This window comes from Stegostoma tigrinum, chromosome 25 (assembly GCF_030684315.1).
Source record: "Stegostoma tigrinum isolate sSteTig4 chromosome 25, sSteTig4.hap1, whole genome shotgun sequence".
Classification (NCBI taxonomy): domain Eukaryota; kingdom Metazoa; phylum Chordata; class Chondrichthyes; order Orectolobiformes; family Stegostomatidae; genus Stegostoma; species Stegostoma tigrinum.
In genome coordinates this window covers 7,847,584-7,869,115 of record NC_081378.1, presented here as the reverse complement: position 1 = coordinate 7,869,115, position 21,532 = coordinate 7,847,584, and the positions used below count along the sequence as shown (strand labels likewise).

Sequence of the window (21,532 nt, the reverse complement as noted above, 5' to 3'; positions counted from 1 at the left end):
AGCCCCAGCATAGAACATAGAAAGGTACGGCACAGTACAGGCCCTTCAGCCCATGATGTTGTGCCGTGGAATAATCCTAATCCAAAAATCAAATAACCTAACCTACATTCCCCTCAACTCACTGCTGTCCATGTGCATGTCCAGCAGTCGCTTAAATGTCACTAATGACTCCGCTTCCATGACTACCACTGGTAAACTATTCCATGCGCTCACGACTCTCTGGGTGAAGAACCTCCCTCTGACGTCTCCTCTATACCTTCCTCCTAACACCTTAAAACTATGACCCCTCGTGTCAGTCAATCCTGCCTTGGGGAAAAATCTCTGGCTGTCGACTCTACCCATGCCTCTCATACCTTGTACACCTCGATCAGGTCACCTCTCTTCCTCCTTCTCTCCAGAGAGAAAAGTCCGAGCTCAGTCAACCTCTCCTTGTAAGACAAGCCCTCCAGTCTAGGCAGCATCCTGGTAAGCCTCCTTTGCACCCTCTCCAAAGCCTCCACATTTTTCCTATAATAGGGCGACCAGAACTGGACACAATATTCCAAGTGTGGTCTCACCAAAGTTTTGTAGAGCTGCAGCATAATCTCGCGGCTCTTAAATTTGATCCCCCTGTTAATGAAAACCAAAACACCATATGTTTTCTTAACAACCTTATCCACTTGGGTGACAACTTTGAGGGAGCTATGCACTTGAACACCAAGATCCTGCTGTTCCTCCACACTGCCGAGAATCACGCCTTTAATCTTATATACAGCATTTAAGTTCGACCTTCCAAAATGCATCACCTTGCATTTATCCAGGTTGAACTCCATCTACCATTTCTCAGCCCATGTTCAGCCTTTCCCTAAAGCTCAAACCCTTCAACCATGGCAACATCTTTGTAAATCTTTTCTGAACCCTTCCAAGCTTCACAACATCTTTTTGATAGCAGGGAGACCAGAATTGAACACAGTATTCCAAAAATGGTCTAGTCAATGTCCTGTACAGCCACAGCATGACCTCTCAACTCTTATACTCAATGCACTGACCAAAATAGACAAACGAACCAAACACTTTCTTCACTATCCTGTCTACCCGGGACTCTCCTTTCAAGGAACTATGAACCTGCAATCCAAGGTCTCTTCGTTCAGCAACACTCCTTATGACCTTACCGTTAAGTGTATAAGTCCAGCCCTGATATTCCCTACCAAATGCAACACCTCACATTTATCTAAATTAAACTCCATCTCCAATTCTTGGCCCATCAGCCCATTTGGTCAAGGTCCTATCATTTTAGTTCCATTTTTGCCAGCTCAGCTTACTAGGCAAAATATTCAAACCCACACCTCTGTCAAAAAAACTCCTTAAAATATGTTTACTATGAAATGTTAGAAGAATGAGGGGTAATCTCAAAGAAATTTACAAATTCAAATAGAACTACACAGGGTAAACACAGGAAGGATACTCCCAAAGACCTCGGAGTCCACAACCAGGTTTACAGTCTATGAGTTTGGTCATGTAGGCCTGAGATGGGACATTTTGTCCGGATAGTGGTAATCTTGTGGAATTCTCTGTTACAGAAAGTGATGGAGGCCAAATCATTGAATGTTTTCAAGGAGGAGATAGATATTGTTCTTAGGGCTAAAGGGATGAAGGAGTATGGGCTGAAAGTGGGAACAGGATATTGAGTTGGATGATCAGCTGTTCTAATATTGAAAAATGGAGCAGGCTCTAAGGAACAAATGGGCTACTCTTGTTCCTATTTTCTATGCTTCTATGATATAGTACTGAATGTCATTTAACAATGATGTCAGCTCTTTGATAGTTCTGTCCAATTTGTCCCACAGGTCTCAATCTTCCTCCAACCATTCATTCAACTTCTATTTCAGAAATGATGATTAAATCTGCTTCCATTGTAGCACAGTGAACTCCAGATCAAAACTTGCAACATAAAAACAGTTTCTCATCTCTCTTCTTGTTCTCACAATTATTTTAAGTCAGTGGACAATACACGTTAATTTTAATATTACATTCAAAAGTTCTTACTTTCAAAATTTAACTCATGTCTAGGTTTTGAATCTCAATTTTCTATTTTCTCTGGAAAAGGTTCAGTTCTGTAATTCCGATCTCAGAACTAATAAACCTAGACACAACATTATTGTTGTTTATGTTCCCTAAACCGTATTCAATGCATTAATGCCCTTTATAAGTAAAGTTCACAAAGTTGTAGCTATTGCAAGTTATTGCTTCTAGCTCAGAGTCTCATGTAACAGGAGTACATTTTGGGAATTGAGAGGACAGAGGTCAGTGTGCTTAACATCGATTGATGGAATAATTTCATCAGTCTGAATTCCTGACACATATTCTCAACTATTGAAGATCTGCAACAGCAATGCTGACTTGTAAAAAAATTAGACCAATATTTCAAATATGGTATCACCAGTGATCAACACAAGGTCAGGATTAATTTTATTGCCAATAAGATGGACCTTGATATTTGATTAACTTTTCAGATAATAATTGTATAATAGCTGAGCTCCTCCAGCGAATGAATAATAATAACAGCTACGTTTTTTCCCTTTTCACCTTCTGTCTTTGTCAGTGTCCAATTTTAGTATTTTTTAATTCACTAAATTTGTGTGCGCTGAAATCTACTCACCATCACCTAACTGATTTGTTAAATTCTTTGTGATCTCTATTAAGATTACATATCCAAATTCTGCCATTCACACATCTGGCATATCTGTTTTGCATATCACCTTACGATGATTCATTCTCTAAAATTAAAAGAAAAAGCTTTGCCACAGCAAAATCCTAATTTCACAGTGGTCATGAGAATGAAACTGTTAGTTTTTGTGGTCAGCACTTCTCTGAAATTGACAGCAATATATGTGCTCAATCATTAAAGCAACATTCTGGAGAATTCTGAAATGGAAATAGTGTGTTCTGAAGAAAAGTTATACCAGACTGGAAATATTAACTCTGTTTCTATCTCTGCCCACCCTGCTGGGTTTCTCCAGCACTTCCTGTTTTTATTTTGAATTCTACAAATGTGTAGCTTATCATAAAAGTCCAGAAGTAGTCACCACTTGTCCAGAAGTGCCCTATTGAATATTTTACAAGCTACAATCAAGATGATATCAAGGGATTTATAAAAATTGGTTGTTTAAACCATTCGTCTTGCTATAGATACCCTCGGAAAAGTTACACTTTTTTGAATGAGATTTAATCGAGCTTTTAACAAAGTACTAATTTCATAATTGCTGCTAAACACCTTCAATATACCTGAAAAACTAATTTTACATCTGTGTAAAGGGTGGCTCACTGGTTAGCACTGCTGCCTCACACACCAGGCACCTGGGTCCAATTCCAGGTAGAGGTGACTGTCTGTGTGGGGTTTGTACATTCTCCTGGTGTCTTGTGTGGGTTTGGTCTGGGCGTTCAAGTTTCCTACCACAGTCCAAAGATGTGTAGGTCAGGGGGTTTAGCCATGCAGAATGCAGGGCTTCTAGATGGGATGCTCGTCAGAGAGTTGGTGTAGACTTGTGGGCTGAATGGCCTGTTTCCATAAGATAGAGATTCTATGATAATATCAAATTTCATTATTATGTTATAAATTCATGCTGTATCAACTTTTGAATAAATAGTTGGTGTATGATCTTTCAGATTCTACCTTTCTCCCCGAAGGTAGCGTTTACTAAGATACATATACAGACAGAAGCTGTACACTAAAGGTACATATACATACCAAAGCTGAAATAACATTAAATATTTTTTAAACAACTTTTTTCAGTAAAATTTTAAATAAAAGTGAAAATATCAAATCAACAATGAAAAATCCAGTGGCATTTGATTCATGTTTTGCTGACTGTGAGAATACTTCAATGCAATTAGCAGCTAACCTTGCTTGATGATATAACTGTTGCTGGGTGACAGAGTGAAATGAACAGGGAAGATGAAATCCACATTAGAAAGACAAATAGGTCTTTGCGGGCAACTTCACAGTGACGGTTCAAGAAACCACCTCATTACCAAATTCTCAAGGGCAACTGGGTATGGGGAATAAATGCTGGCCCAGTCAATGATGCCCACGTTCGAAGACTGTGTGAATAAGACACAACCCTGTTTTTAAGAAATTAACTCCATAATTTCTAATTAGGTAACTGCATGTGAAAGACACATGAGCTTCTCTCTAAGGCTCATGCCCAGAACATTGATTATGGCAAGTGTTGTTCTCTGTTTTATTATCTATAATGGGTTAGATCATAATCTTGGTAACTAGGGAACGTTATGCTGTAAAGCTGCTCACTAGGGTATGCTGATCATTCTCCATCTGGTACACTGCTGCTCCTATATTAAATGTTCCTTGCTAACTCAATATGTTGTAAATTACATTTGTTATGAGAGTATAGAAATCTTAACTTGTATGAAGATCTACTAAAGTAAGTAAAACTGATAAACAACAAGGGTGAATGAAAACAAATAGCATAAACAACACCCACATTTCCCGCCAAAACACTTCAAAAATATGATACGTCAAATATACAATACTCTGCCTCAAATTGATACAACCTTCAGGTACTAGAAAAAATAAAGTACTACTCAAGATATTTTCCCTGTGAAATTTTTTTTTACCTGTTTCAATAGCTGGTGAATGCAAGCAGGTCCACTTTTATGGAAGAGTTTGGAATGAAAATCCTCTCTGTGAGTGAATCAAGGCTGAATTAAGAGTCTAAATTATGTCAAACTGAGAATGGAGAGTGAGAATAGAGAGCAAGTGCAAGCCTACAGATCATATTTGATCTCAAAGGTCGGATAACTTCCGTAAATGCATTTACTCATTATTTATTTATTTATAATATATATCAGATAAAAAGAATATTTGGTTTTTGAACGATTGTTGTCGGTGTATTTGTCTATGTATATAAAAGAGTTGCACACCTGGTATGTAACAGTTATTATTCAGAATATTAAAATTGAAATAATCCATTTCCATTGCCATTTCCCACTTATTTTCATCTTGACAATGTAGCTTTGCTTTTACTGTAAGAGCTAGGGATTTATAATCAGTGCCAATTTACAACAACTTCCATCTGCATTAGTCTTGAATCATGTCGAGGTAATGCTGATTCCTCAGGTAGTCACCAGGTTAAGTAAATTTTATTAGAAGTGGAACTTTAAAGCAGGGTTTCTAAAGCCAGACTACCTATGAACAATAATGAAACTAAAATACTGTGGATGCCGGAAATCTGAAAGAAAGAAAACAGGAATTGGAGAAGCTCAGCAGTTTTGGTAGCATCTGTGGAGACTGAAGCAGAGTTGACCTTTCAAGCTTAATATAACTCTTCAGAACTGCTTATTTCTGAAGATGAGTTGTTTTACCTATGAACAATGCCAGCGAGATAAGCTATTTGTGTAAACTCCTAATGATTTCATAGACAGTTTACCATTTTCTCAAGGTTTGGTCATTCTTGACACCATAGTTAATTGAATAAGGGTGAATGATATGCATTGAGATTATGCTGTGGAACACCAATTGTGAAAGAGAGGCACAATACCAGATTTTGCATTTCTTCTTTTAATAATCTTATCTTGCAAAGATTGTTTAACTCAATCTCAATTTAGCAGCAGAAGACTGGAGATGGAAGCCCCACTCCAGGTGTTGAGTTTTCATAGACTCTGATACTTCAAAGAAAGTTTTTAAAAATGCTACACTTCCAGGAGTTCTAGCCTTTGGGCCTGAATTTTCTGGTGGTTTTGGGAGATATTAAGAACTGTATAGCATTATTTGAAGAATTCTCCTAGTAACCTTCCTCAAATCTGCCACTCAATCACTGCCGTAAGAACAAATAAATGAATCATTTTAAAATTGCTGTTTCAAGACAGATTACTCTTTAAACAATGGTTGTCATGTGCAGACATAGCAACAGTCAATGCCCTTAGAAATATTCCACTGCTTTTAGAGATACTTAGCTATATCGATGCACGTTTTTATTTCTCTGCACACTGGCATCACTGAGACCATTAAATCAGCAGCTTAGTAGTCAGCATTGATTCATGTGCTATCCTTTGGATACCATGTGCTTCTTAATTGTAAGGGTGTATTTTTTCTTGGAAAGATTTTCCAATGTTGTCAGAAACAAGATAATATCAGTGCCAAATTTATAAGTAGGGATACAAGACACAGAAGAAAACCAGACATGATCTACATTTTCCAATATTGTATCTTTCTCAGTTTACAAATAAACCTTTTTCTATCTAAAATATAGAGTTTTCATTTAACCAAAAATCATTTGGTGCATGACTAAACTGAATTGTTCTCTAATGCATGTACAGAAAATGCAGCACATCACTTTAATGCTTTGATGTGAAATCAATACAACAAACAAATTCATATCAAATTAATTTTGGTCCTGCACATTGAAACTATACTGTTGGAACTCTGTCCGATGTTGAATGGGGACACAAAGCTCTTGTGCTCTTGAAATACCCCCTAATTGCAATATTTCACTTAATGAATCTGGACACGACAGTGGCAGTTTCTGAAGGGTCCAGACCCGAAACGTCAGCTTTCCTACTCCTTTGATGTTGCTTGGCCTGCTGTGTTCATCCAGCTCTACACCTTGTTATATCAGTGATAAATACAGTTTTTAAAAAAAAATTCTTGTGAAACTATCAAACATAACGATAATAAAAAGGTTAGAGTTAATCTCAGTGCCTTTTGGTTAGGCATTCATCTCCTCAATGCCTCATGTGGGTAAATATGCACGTGTGGATGGTGGTTTGAGAATAAATTTGAACTGAGCCGTAAAGTTAATTTAACAGAGCAGGCTGCCGACGTTTCCTGTGTAGGCACACACACACATATAGAAGGGTCACATATAAAAAAAAACCAGCACTCCTGCCTCATGAAACAATTTCCTGCGTGCATGGAAGTATGGAGCATGGGATAAAACAGACAAAAATACCAAAGTGATTCTGATTCATCAATCTGTTCCAAGTTGCAAGGCTTAAAAATCTTTCGGAGCTGGATTGAAATTGTTTGAATTGGATTTCACAGAGTCCTCAAACCTTGTAGACAGAGAAGGCTTTTCACCCGAGACGAGTGGAACAGAGGCACAAAGTGTTCCCCCGCCATAGTTCATCTCCGCATTATCAATTCCATCACCCTTTAACCCCAGTTAGACTAGGCTATTTACTAACTCACTCTCCAATTCATCTTCTTGCCAAGTTTCCAAATTTGATCACTCATCCATCAAAAGACTCCTTTTTCATCTCTGTAATGTTGTTCATCTACGTCCCTGCCTCGAAGAATGACTAAGCTATGCTTTTGTTATCTCCGAGCTTGATATTTTCAGAAGTCTCTTGGCCCGTTTCCCATTCTCCACTCACTAGAAACCTCATCTCATTCAAACTTCTGTTGCCCATCTACTCTCTGAGGGGGTCAGTTAGCTTGGATGGCTGGTTTGCAGCACAGATTCATACCAATTCCATGGGTTCAATTCATGCACTGACTGATGTTGCAGTGGGGTTTCTTTTTCTTCTCAAGCTCTCCCTTTGCCTGAGGTATGGTGACTGTCAAGTTAAAGCATCACCCGTCATCTCCCTCTGAGACAGCAGCCCAATGATCTAGTAAAACAATGGTGACTACACAAAATACATCTGTCCCTCACCTGTCTACCCTAAGCTCCTGACCTACGTGGGTCCCTGGTCCCCAAACCTTTATTTATAATAATTCCTGTCACTGTTTAAATCCATTTTTTGTTTCTTGCCCTCGTAAAATTCTCTACCACAACGTGAATTCCACCAACAGTGGTCTTTTGTATACAACCTAATTCCTTTGTCCAGTTGGTGTTTGTGCTTTCAGCAACCTTGATGCTGAGATCTGAAATTTTCTCCCCGGGTTCTTCACATCACAGTTCTTCTCTAAGTCTTTTAAAAAACCCATTCCTTCTACCAATCTTTTAATGGCTGTTCTCAAGCATTTCCTTTTTATTGGCTCCATGTTGTTTTTAGTCAATTTGCCTTGGAATGTTTTGCTACATTAAAGGCGCTATATAAACACTGGCTGTTCTTGTTGATGCTGATGTTAAGATGGTAGCTTAGACATTTTGTTTTCATGCTAGAGGAGTGTTGAAGCAGTAAATCCTGGGTGGTCCATAGCAGGATTTGGGACACAGTGTTGCCTTATTGGAGATCTGCCCATTTTCAGCCACTGCAGTTTTTAGGCGTTGAGGTGGCCATGGTAATGGAAGTTCCAACCTCAAATCAGCAGCTTCTTCATGTAATTGTTCATTGCGGGATCTGAGGTGTTTACATGCCATTTACTGCTGAGCAGACATGCACATTAAATGTTAAAACAGCCCCAAATGAAATGGGTGTCAAGCATTGCTAGGAAACCAGTGATAGTGAAAGGGATTTAGAAAAGCTCAGATTGGAACTAGAATCTTTAACGATTCAACTATGTCTTGGATCTTTTTCAGAACAGATGCACTTTTCATGCACCTTACTTGCATTTTCTTCATTGTCACTTAGAAAAGGCTGTTACGTGCTCTCTGAATCCTTGCCCTTTCAACAACCTTCTTTTTACATTTCATGTATATACAATTATCTGCTCCCACTACTACATACTTCATGGAAATCTGCAACTGAAGCAATGCTAGTTAATTATTTTCACAAAATTAGGTGCAATGCTTCTAAATGAATCAGCCTAAAAGTTGCCAATAACCAGCCTCAACCAGAATAAAGTTTAGGGCTTGGACTTGCCACCTTTTTGTTTTTTTTTTAAGCACAGTTTATCCAAAATTAGCTATTGCAGCATACACACAACAAAAAAGGACAAGGAATTTGATAACACCAATACACTTCTGGCTGGTCTCACATCTGGATCCCTCCGTAAACTTGTGCTTGTTAAAAACTTTGTCCTTCCTTACGCCAGATTCTACTTAGCCATCACTACTGTGCTTGCTAGCCTACACTGGTTTATGTTCCAGCAATGCTTGCTCTTAAAATTCCCAGTCTGGTCTCGTTCCTCCATAGCTGTGAAACCTTATCCAGCCCACAACCTTCTGCGGTATCCAGGCTTCTCTGATTCTGGTCTCTTGCTCATCTCAAATTTTGATCATTTCACCAGTGGCAGCTGCACTTTCAGCTGCTGTTCTTGAATTCCCTCCATTCACTTCCCTGGATCTCTAGTTATTTCTCCCTTTTATGATATTGTTTCAAATCCACCTCACTTTGACCAAGCTTTTGGTCATCTGCTATAATATAATTTCAAGCGAGCTTGAAATCAATTTTTTTTCATGAATAATGTTCTTGTGAAACGTCTTAGAACAGTATAATACATTAATGGCTTAACAAACACAAGTTTCTGTTGTTGAATTTCTTCTCCAGAGGTCTTCTTTACTCATTCACAGGTTGAGGGCATCGCTGACTAGGCAGCATTTATTGCTCATCCCTAATTGCCCAGAGGTCAGTTAAGAGTCAACCACAATGCTGTGGGTCCGGAGTCATCCATAGGCCAGACCAGGTAAGGATGGCAGTTTCCTTTCCTAAAGGACATTAGTGAACCAAATGGGGTTTTCCTGACAATTGGCAATGGATTTATGGTCATCATTAGATTCTTAATTCCAAATATTTATTGAATTTGAATTCCACCATCAGTGTTGGCAGGATTCGAGCACAGGTCCCCAGAATGTTATTTGGATCTCTGGATTAACAGTCCAGCATTCATACCACAATGCCAACACCTCTCCCCTTCTGTTTTGGTGACATTTTGGTTTGTACCTAGGAGGAAACACTATATTAAACATTGCTTGACAGGGTTCATGAATACATGCTGTTATGGCTGTTATCTGCTGCGTTTCTTGCAGAGGGAATGGGGAGGAACAGGATTTGTTGCCATGTTTTCTTTGGGCCTTTCTTTCAGCTGACTGAGCTTTCCTTTTTCACCTCCCCACATCCAATGCCTCCTCAATCAGGTTACAAAGGTCATGAATAATGGTAACGAGCTTTGCATTGTCCAATTCAAAATCTGCCATCTTATAACTCATTGGCCAATATCCTTAGAGCAGAGATATGGATATCCAGTAGATTATAGAGTAATACAGCTCGGTTGTGGCACAGTGTTCAGTTCACCATACAGAAGAGCTGTGGCTGTCCTTTTCCTGATGAATACAGCAGAGGCAATGTGGATGTCTTTAGCATAGAACTGAATGCATATTAATGGAATCAGCACATTCAAGAATCTATAACAATGCCCAGAACTGTACACAATACTCCAGCTGAGGTCTAAGAAGTTCAACATCAATTTATTCCTTTTGTACTTTATAAATCCCATCCCAACATCAAATCCTTCCTCTTGTACTTTATAAACCTGATGACTTATGAAGAATGTTTTTCACTTTATTTTACAGTTACTTATTTGATTACTTTTCTCTTGGAAGATCCTGGTGTACTTCAAATGATGTTCTTCAGCTTTGACAGAAATGTTTCCACATGTAGTATGAATAGTTGAAGGCCTGTCACAAACCATCATATTCCTTAGTAATCAGCACAAACATATCATGGCCAAAGCAGTACCCCTTTCTAAAAAAAATGTAATTTATTCTCTTAATAAACTGTACCAATCCATTATTTTGGTTACAATCACCAAGCCACTGTTCATTAAAGCAATGAGAGTTCTAAGCGGAGAAGATAAAATATATTACAAGCTTAACTATAGGATGACAAGTCCATATAGAATGCAAAAAATGATTGTGGTATATAATACAAACTTTCATTTTAAAAGTATACAATTAATTACACAAAATGGCTAACAATGGGTTTAATTCTCTAGCCTTTTCTTGGAAATAGGTGGGATCTCTAAGCAATTTTACATTTTCTGCATTGTATAAAGATAGTAAATCAAGTCTCACACTGCATTGGGTTTTTTTTTTGTTTTTATATAGTTCACTACCATTGCGGCCCATTCAAAAACTGAAAATAAAAAGGAGAAATCTATATAAAAAAAGAGGAACATAGTTCAAAAAGCCTCTTAATGTGCTCGAGATTTCTTTCTCTTGTGTTTCTTCTCCTTCTTCTTATTGATGCACTTCGGGCAGAACCATTGGACTTCATCTGGCGGTGCAGCAGAAATCCCAACACAAGGCCTGATAAAGATAAAATACATTTCCGGTAAGCTAAGGTTTCAAGAAATGAACAATTCACGCTCTTCGTTTCTAAAAAAAATGCAGCAGGCGATCAACAAACATAAATGTCAGGCATATTAAAGAACACAGCAGAAATTAACTTCACCGTTGATCATTGCAATGCTCCTAAAATATGGGCCAGAGTTTTCTGCAGTAGAGCATTGAAAATTATTTTCTGTTGGGAAGATAACGACTACGACCTTCCATTCAAAAATATTTGTTGCAAAAATGCTAGAAGCACAAGCTAAAAATGGCACAGCAAGGAAAGATCTGAGACATGTGAATAGATCAATCTGCAGAATATCATCTTCAACTAAACAGATTTAATGACTGTGAAATAAACTGTGAAAGACATGCAAAGTAGGGTGAATTAATAAAAGTTGAATCCAGTGCCAAATTAGTAAAAGAAAAAAAAGGCAAACTGGTGGACTGAGAGGGATCAAAGAAAACTAAAATTTTACATTTGACATTTTAAAATATTTTAAACCCCAAGACACTTGCGATACTTATTTTTCAATATCAGAGGAGTAGACTATAAATCATTAATGTTTAACTGACAGAATGGTGATGCTAAGACTTAACTTGCTATAGTGATTTTATTAAGCATACAGGGGCCAACAAAACAAGAAAAAAAAGAGATGCTAGGTCAAGATGCTAATTTTCAAAGCTAACAATAGAGCCACGCAATAGTAAGAGTAACATTGGGAGGTTCACATTTAACCACAGATCCATTTGCCTGAAGTTGCTGTAACATAAGCCTATAAATAAGTGTGTCATTTGCCTTACTTTTACTTCTACTTCCGAGGAAATTATGGTTCAACAAATTGAAAATAAATTGATGAAATTTGTAGCAGCTGTAAAACCTTAAAATATGTTGCATTTCAATGGCTGAACACCTGAGGCATCAGACAAGCAAGTAATGTGAAACTAATCCTGGAGGTAGGTCAAGCCTTTGGTGCCTTTAACATCAAGTGTTGGATTATGGTTCTGCTTGAGCTCAAACTTGATCACATGATGTTATTTGCCTTCCTGAAATTGGGTTTCAGTAAGGTCAAATATTAATATATGCTAAAAGTCACAAAAAAACCCTTCACTTGGGAAAGTCAAAAGGTATATTTATAAATGACAATAAAAGTAATGCAGAGAAATAAAGTGAAACCATATTTTAAGAGATTTACAAAAAATGTTGTCAAAGGCAGATTGGGGATTATCAAAAGATCATTAATACAACTTGCAACCACTGTAATACTTTGTGAGCATTTTGAAGCTGGCTTCATGTATCAAATCGTTTCTTCGAAATGTTTTTACTTTCTCCTAATTCTTTCCCACCTTTTAATTCAAATCATGCTTCCTCCAAGTCTACAGGTGGAGACAGCAGGCAATTTTTCCTTGGATCTGGGTACGGGTCCTCTGGAGGGGACCACCAGAAGGTTCACAATAATAGTGCTCGTGTGCCAACTTGGCTTCAAGTTTCCTTCCATCTTCACACCTGTGGTTTTCTCAGGTGCAGAAACAGTTGCCTTCCCCTCAATATGTTGCAAAGTGCTGACTGTAATCACAAACTGCTGCCCAAACAAATTAAGGGCACAGTACATTACTATTCTGATGTAATTTGTCAGCTATTGCCACGTTTTAAAAAATGCTCTGAGAACAAACGTAAGGAGGGCTGTTGTTTAAATTTAACATGACTCATTTTTGACTATAGGATTTACTGTAATTATTCAGCATAAACACATGTCCTCTTGTGCTGCTTGTGCTCTCTTCAATACAGCACAGTGGGTTTACGGTCACTGTTGATTATTTCAACCATTTCACAGATATTCAAGAAATTCAAGGCAAAAGATTTCTTACCAATGGTACCAGTCATCACAGTCATCACACCCAATCATTGGGCTGCCATCATCCGGCTTGTTGCAGCCAGGACAGATCCAAATTTGATTTCCCCATTCATCTCGGATCTGTTAGGGAGCAGGGAAGCAGCAAAGACAACATTGTTTTGAGATAAATGTCTAACAATTAAATTCATAAATTTTCTCACTGATTTAGTATCAAATTTGCCATTCACACACTGCATATGATGAACATTACTTTTGATCCCAGTTTCACTGAGTTTCAAAAAAAATACTATACGATTGAGAGGTTGTAGGAATGGCAGGTACTCTGTAAGGGAATTTGACATGGACATGAAAACATTGGTCTGTTTAATAGTGAAATAAATAGTTCCTAACCTAACATGATGCGAGGAACAAAGGGTAAAGAAAAATTGCCAAGGTTTCTGTGCATGTTCACTAAAGTACAACTGTACATCTGATAGGATCCACACAGAATGATGACTTGAGAAATGTAGTCAACAACAGTCAACAAGAATAGCGTGATGTCCAAATACAAATGGTAATGCTACTTTTAGAATATTGCATACAATTCTGGTTACTCTGTTATAAGAAGGATGTTGTTAAACTGGAAAGGGTGCAGAAAAAATTTACAAGGATGTTGCCAGGACTGGAAGGTTTGAGTTATAAGGAGAGGCTGGATATGCTAAGATTTTTTTTCTCTGGGGGCTGAGGAGTGACCTCATAGAAGTTTATAAAATCATGAGGAGCATAGATAAGGTGAATAGCCAAGGTATTCTTCCCAGGGTGGGATTTAAGGTGAGGGGGGAAAGATTTCAAATGGGCCTGAGGGACAATGTTTTCACACACAGGTTGATGCATGTATGGAATAAGCAGCCAGAGCAAGTGTTACAGGTGGGTACATTTAAAACACATTTGATTGGGTACATAAATAGGAAAGGTTTGAGAGAGATTTGGGCCAAAAGCAGGCAAATGGGGTTAATTCAATTTAGGATACCTGTCAGCAGGGACAATTTGGACCGAAGGATCTGTTTCCATGTTGTGTAACTCAATGTCTTTGTAATTCAGCACCATCAACTGAAGAGGTCAAAAAAAAAATGCGCTGGGAATAGCTAAGCAAAGGGAATTCATCCATGTAGCTCAAAATTTAAATGCGAGTTCACTGATACTGCAGAGACGTAGGCAACTAAATGAATTAGTGTTAGGCTATTAAATTGACTGACAACTGCAGCATTTTAGTATCGTTCCATCTACTCAAGCAGTGCAGCATCCCTTAGAGATGAAATCTAGCTATGGAAATAGCGGAGAGAAATTTATTACCCAGAGCTCATGGAACAAAGATACCGAGTCTCCTTGGCCGCTTTGAAAGAAAGTATGACATCTGCACATTGGCTTACATAACTGCTATAATTCTTCCTAAATGTTGCAATTTCAGTTAGGTTGTGTACTAGCTTCTTGTTAACAAGGGTTCTTCTGATATGTCTCGTGTCCTATCTGAAGTCAATGAGAATGAATTGCTACAGTGACATTAATACATTTTCTCAAGTTATCACTATGTGCTTTCATGGCTTTTTGAGTGCTACACCTTCCACGTGTGTAACTGTAACTGGAACAAATTTACTAAAATGTACATATACTACCTGTTGGAAAACCAGACAATTAATTACAATGCAACACATCCTGAAGAAAAAAATTGGCATATGAAATAACAGGCTTACATGCATATTAACTTTGGATTTCCACGACCTAATTTTCTCCCTCCTTTCTCAAAAACATTGATTCAGGTTAAAAGGATTCCCGCTCAGATTTTAAACATCGACCTCTTAATCCAATGAGCGCATGTTAACTGACAGGACCCAGTTTCTACCTCTTCAAACAGATACTGTTTAAAATACTGCATGGGGAACCCAAGTGCAACAAGTTCTAGACATTCCTTACCAGATGCTCAAATTAACCAAACTCACTTTCAAAACAGGCAGATAATAAAATGTGAAGCTGGATGAACACAGCAGGCCCAGCAGCATCTCAGGAGCACTGTGCTCCTGAGATGCTGCTGGGCCTGCTGTGTTCATCCAGCCTCACATTTTATTATCTTGGATTCTCCAGCATCTGCAGTCCCCATTATCACTGATTCAAAACAGGCAGGCTGCTTGAAAGTGAAAGGCTTGCAGTAACAAAACGTCTTGTGTGAATTTGGTATGTGAAATGTCATGTACTTAGTCTGATGGTTTGTACTCGTCTGACAGGAATGGACTGAATTCTGATGAACTGCCAGGTTAAAAAAATCTTCATTACGTTACACAGGAGCATACAAAACAAGAGCAGTAGTCAGCCATTCATCCCTTCGAGCCTGCTCTGCCATTCAATGTGATTGTGGCTGATCATCCAACTTATGAGCTTGTTCCCACTTTCTTCCCACATCCTCTGATCCCTTTAGCTCTAAAAAAAAACTATATCTAACTTATTTGTGAAAGTATTCAATGTTTTGGCCTCAACTGCTTTCTATGGCAGCAAATTCCACAGGTTCGTCACACTCTGGGCGAAGAAATTTCTCCTTATTTCAGTCCAAATAGTCTAAAGATTTAAGATGGGCTGTGTCCCGTAGTTCTTGACTCTCTGGTCATCAGGAAAATCCTTTTTCCATTTACCCTGTCTAGACATGTTAGAATTTTATAGATTTCTTTAAGGGTCCCCTAATTCAATTAAACTCCCGTGAATCTTGTCCTAACTGATCCAGTCTGTCTTCACTTGTCAGTTTCATCATCACTGGAATTAGTCTGTTAAATTTTTGTTGCTCTTCCTACATAGGCAGAACATCCCTCCTCAGATATGGTGGCTGAAACGGCACACAATATGTGAGCTGTAGTTTCACAAACGCCCCGTACAACTGTAGCAAAACATCTCTGTACTCAAATATTCACTCACTATAATGGTCAATATACCATTTGCTTTCTTCAATGCCTCATCCACCTGTATGCTTACGTTCAGTGACTAGTGTACGGGAACACCCAAGTCATGCTGTATCTCTCCCTTTCCCAATCTATCACCATTCAGATAATAATCAGCCTCCCTGTATTTGATACTAAGAAGGATAACCTCATGTTTATCCGTATTATACTGCATCTGCTATGTATATGCCCACTCACTCGACTTGTCCAAATCATCCTGAAGCATGTTTGCACCCTCCTCATGGATCACTTTCCCATCCAGTTTTATGCCATCTGAAAACTTGGGAGATATTACATTTAGTTCCCTCAGCTAAACCATTGATTATATAATGTGAACAGCTGAGGTCCAAATTCTGATCTCTGCAGTACCCTACTGGTCACTGCCTTCTTGTTGGAAAAAGCTAGTGTTTAACACATTTTATGTCTGTTTTTCTCAACTGTTGAACAATGACCAATACAAAATAATTTCATGTAATGCAGCAGAGTGCTTGCATGCACCAAATGAGGGAGTAATCCCAGTGTGGCTCACTTCTTGAAATACTGAGATATGATCAGAGAACAATGGTATTCACATTTCAGTGCTTTATTGTGGTATTTTCTTTGCTAGTCTGCCATGCCACTGTTTACACACTCCCCCCAAGACCACACGGCTTCTAAAGTTGGTCAGAGACATGCTTTTACGGGCTAACTGAATGCGAAGATTACGCTACGCATGTCACAAAGTTTAATGCTTGGTATAATAACTTCAGAATATATTTTACAGAGAAAATAAGATTTCAAAAAAGAAAACTGTGGTTAAGTGGACACAGTTCTCGAAAATGGTTTTTTGAGTTTGTTATTTCATTACTAACCAGTTGTAAACCATGGTGCATATCACGTTGTCTCATACATTACACCCACCACTAACGTAAGTACTTTGAGAAGCAGGAAATATTTATATAAAAGATAAAGTACAAATGCACAGGCATCGTTTATACTTTGCTGAGAAGTGCATATACTTGTGGTTCTTACAATGCACAATCAAAGCACAGAACCAGCTTACTTAGCAGATTTAATACGAGAGGCAGGTGAACAGTGTAGGAGGGTGTAACCATTTCCTTCTCTGGTTCTACATTCACAAATGATAGACTCTCTGGTGCAAGACAACAAAGTTTACTGTGAAAAACAAACCCATGAGTTAACATATTAATGCTCTATACAATCAATTGAGGTATTCAACAATGCAAAGTGATGCATGGGGTGAAAATAGGCTGGTCTCATTAACTTACCCATTTACAGCCTTTCGTCTTATGCTAACTCCCACTCCCTAATATACTTGTGCGTGTCCATCTTCAATGGCTACATTCCAGCTTCAAATGTATTATATTCATCATTCAAACCATGGTCGCCTTTTTGCTTTCTTGCCTTAGCTAAACCATTTAGTCATATGTTTCTGCAACCATCCTTCTTTCTATTTCCCCTTCCTCGTTTTCCTATCTGGGTATATATTCTAGAACATTCAATCTAAGACTTTCTGCCAATTACTACTTTCTCCTCCTTCAAACGCTCCTGAAATCTTCTCCCTTCATTCCTTGATGTACAAAAAGTCTGTTAAGTGCTTTTGAACATTTTTATATAAGAGGTTTTCTATTTGTTTGTGCAAAATGTTGTTTGTAGTTGTAGTAAAAGTTGGTTAAATTTATTTCAGTCTCCGTATATTATACTTAATTTTAACTGAGATCATATTATTTCAGAAGACTAATTATGTAACTATGTGGGTACATTATTCATGGATGTAAACTTTAAGATTGCATTCAGGACTAAAGACTGAACAGGTTCTTTTTATGAGATGACAATGTTTAATACAGTTTGATTTGCTGGCAGAACAAGAAAACCTTCTGAATTCTTCTAGATTTTCTAAGCCACAGGTCACTTATTTAAATAAATAGGGAATCTCTTTTCAAGGCTTAGTTGATTACTCAATTGCTCAGCATGAAACCAAATCATTCAGGTTAGTCTGATGCCCAGACTGTTATGCTCTATTGATTTCAGCAGGGACAAAAGTACAGGTGCTTCAGCTAGCTTCAGACTTTCCACGATTCCTGCTTTGGATTGAAACAGAGTTTTAATGGTGAAGCACGTGTTCATGCGCACCTTAGGTAAGCACAGGATGGAGCTCAGTTACAGTGCTTTCCGTAGTAAGCAGTCTGTGACAGTCACATGAGAAATGACAAAGTATTAAGTAGCCCTGCCGAATTGTACCACAGCGTAAGATGTGAAAAGATGAGAAGTGAAAATAAGCTTTTAATGCAATCTTTTTCTTCAAGGAACTCTAAAGTTAACATAATGTTGCAGAACAAGGACAATATTGATCTATACAGTCCTGAAAAGAAAATATCGTTCCAATACAATAAGTTGCTTTGTCTGTAATTCCTTCTTTGCTTTGATCATTTAAGGTTGAGACTACTTATAAAAGCTCGGTACTTGGAAAAATGTGAATTCAACTCCTGAAGTACTACTCACCACATAAGTACTGACAGTCTCTGTAACCACACTTCTGACTGGTGTCTTCGAGATTCCTGCTCCAGAGCCTGAAACTGCAGGAGACATAATAGGAAGAGTAGGAGCCGGTGATGGAACTGCTGCAGGCACAGGAAGAGAAGCTGGTGTAACTGGTGGGGCTATATGAATTGGAGCTGGTGCTGGAGATGGTGGTGGTGGGGTTTTTGGGAGACTCGCAGGTGGTGATGGTTTTGCATCTGTGACTGGAACTACCTTGCTGATGACACTGAAAGAACCAATTAAAAAAAAAACAAGTTAATGCATCACAGCCACCAAATGTTTATTATTGTGGTGAATTAGTTATAAGGAGATAGTTTGCTACATTTCTAATTCATTCTCATACTTGGAAAAGAGAATCAACAAAATTGCTAAAATTCATTTTCATGTCACTAAAATAAACCATGTACAGAAAGTTATTTAGCTTGGACCAGGCTGTAGTGTAGAGTGGTCCTGTGAAAATATTTTCAATTACTCTCCTTGAATGTACCATACGATGTGACACTGAGCCACACAAACCAGAAGAGCTCTGAGTTCAGGAACAAAAACAAAGCTGCTAGAAAAGCTCAGCAGGTCTGGCAACATCTGTGGAGGAGAAAACAGAGTTAATGTTTCCGGTCCAGTGACCCTTCCTCAGCTCCGAGTTCAGTACTGGTTTTCTGTTGAACTAGCTAATGTCAGAGGCAGCAGTGGAATCTTAATTAGACAAAATTACACTTTCGCCAGGGATGGTAAGAAAAATATAGTTGGGTTTTTCATCGAACTGCTGCCCTATGTCAATTGTTGGTGTCTACACGGCATTAGTTTCGGGTAGTACTTTCCTCATTCCACAACCCTTACCAACCTCCTTATAATTTTCTGGAAAAGGAAGTGTTCATTCATTAAAACCCAAATATGGGAGATGCTAGAAGGAATGCCCACAGTGCATCCAATCATGAATCTTTACGACAGAGAGAAGAGCCGACCATGGGGAACCTTATCAAATGTCTTACTTAAATCCATGTACGCCACATCCACTGCTCTACCTTCATCCACGTATTTGGTCCCCTCTTCAAAGGATTCACTAAGGTTTGTGAGGCATAATCTACCCCATACAAATCCATGCTGACTATCACGAATCAAACTGTGCCTTTCCAACTGATCATAAATCCTATTTTTCAGAGCCCTTTCCAATAATTTGCCCACCACTGACGTAAGGCTAACTGGCCTGTAATTTCCGGGGTTATCCCTATTCCCCTTTTTGAACAAGGCAATGATGTTCGCCTTTCCCCAATCTCCTGACACTATACCTGGGGACAGTGTGGACAAAAAGATCATTGCCAAAGGCCCTGTGATTTGTTCCCTCGCTTCCCATAGAATCCTTGGGTACATCCCATCAGGCCCGGGGGAACTTATCTATCTTCAAGTTCCTCAAAATTCCTTGTACACCTTCCATACTAACATGGAACTCCTCTAACCTACCAACTTGTTCCACACTATCCTCCTCTACAACTAGGTCCCTCTCAGTTGTGAATACCAAGGAAAAGAATTCATTCAGGGCTTCTCCTATCTCTTTATGCTCTGGGCACAAATTCCCTTTACCATCCTTGATCAGCTCTACCCCTTCTCTGGTCATTCTTTTATTCCTCATGTACGTGTAAAAAGCCTTGGAGTTTTCCTTGATCCTTTCTGCCAAGATTTTCTCATTCCCCCTTACAGCTCTCCTAAGCCCTTTCTTCAGCTCCTTCTTGATAACTTGCATCCCTCTAGAGCCTTTTGTGTTCCTTGATTCCTCAATCTTACATAAGCATCCTTCTTCCTTTCAACCAGTTGTTTGAACTCTTGAGAACCGAAGCTCCCTCACTCGACCACATATTCCCTGCCTGCTAGGGACAAACATATTGAGTGCAAGCAGTATGCATTCCTTAAATAATCTCCACAGTTCAATAGTGGTCTTCCCTGATAGCATCCGTTCCCATTTTGTGTTACCCAGTTCTTGCCTAACTGAACTGTAATTACCCTTCCCCCAATTATAAACCTTACCCTGCTGTATGTACCTATCCTTTTCGATGACTACTGTACAAGTAACAGAGTAATGATTGCTACTGCCAAAAATGTTCTCCTACCAACCGGTCTAACACTGGACCCAGGGTATTGCCAAGCACCAAATCCAAAATGGCCTCTCCTCGTGTTGGTCTTTCTACGCACTGTATCAGGAACCCTTCCTGAACGCACTGGACAAAATCCGCTCCATCTAAACAATTGCAACTAAAATGTTTCCAATCAATATTTGGAAAGTTGAAGTCACCCTTGCCTATAACCCTGTGACTTCTGCACCTTTCCAGTGTCTGCCTCCCAATCCACTCCTCCACTTCTCTGCATCTATTCGGGGGTCTGTCAAAAAAAAAACCCACTGATGTTCTCTTATCCAAAGGATAGTCAAAATAAGGAAAGTGACAGAAAAGACTTCTGCAAAATTTTGAAATACCACAAATGCCTCCCATAACTCGAGCTGCAGTGACTACTGTTACAGTGACAAAAGAAAGCATGTATGTATATTTACACTTGTGATGCCAAGACATACAAGGCTGTGGGACAAGTGCTGGAAAGTGGGATTAGAATAGTTAGGTTCTATTTTTGACTGGCACAGACTTGATGGAGTGAAGGCCCCTTCTCTATGCTGTAGACTTCTATGGCTATGTCTCTAAAGCAATGAAAATGTGCTAACTTCAAATATGAAAGAAGATTAATAAACAGAAACGTAAAGTTACAAACTAACAACAATCAAGCAAGAACATAGTAGATTGGACAGGACCAAAAATACTGAAAGACACCTTTCAGCTATTTGCAAATTTTTATTGTTCAATTAGATTACATGCAGTCTGTATCTCAACTGTAGCTGCCAGACTCGGTTCCATGCCTCTTAACAGGTAAGATCAGAAGTCACATGACACTAGGTTATAATCCAACTTTGTCATCACCTGGCAAAGGGACAGTACTCTGAAGGCTTGTGATTTCAAATAAACCTGTTGGACCATAACTTGGTGTC

General features: G+C 38.7%; 1 protein-coding gene across 2 annotated transcripts in view; it reads right to left on the bottom strand.

Moving 5' to 3' along the window:
• Positions 1-10,272: 10,272 nt before the first annotated feature.
• Positions 10,273-21,532, bottom strand: part of taf3 (TAF3 RNA polymerase II, TATA box binding protein (TBP)-associated facto) — a 195,952-nt gene continuing 184,692 nt past the window's right edge. For both annotated transcript variants that reach the window (XM_048554559.2, XM_059654466.1), the window contains 3 exons: positions 18,469-18,733; positions 13,020-13,126; positions 10,273-11,129 (listed from right to left, as the gene is read on the bottom strand). In XM_048554559.2, the coding sequence (XP_048410516.1) occupies positions 11,015-11,129; positions 13,020-13,126; positions 18,469-18,733 (487 nt within the window). In that variant the 3' untranslated portion in view covers positions 10,273-11,014. The remainder of the gene's footprint in view (positions 11,130-13,019; positions 13,127-18,468; positions 18,734-21,532) is intronic.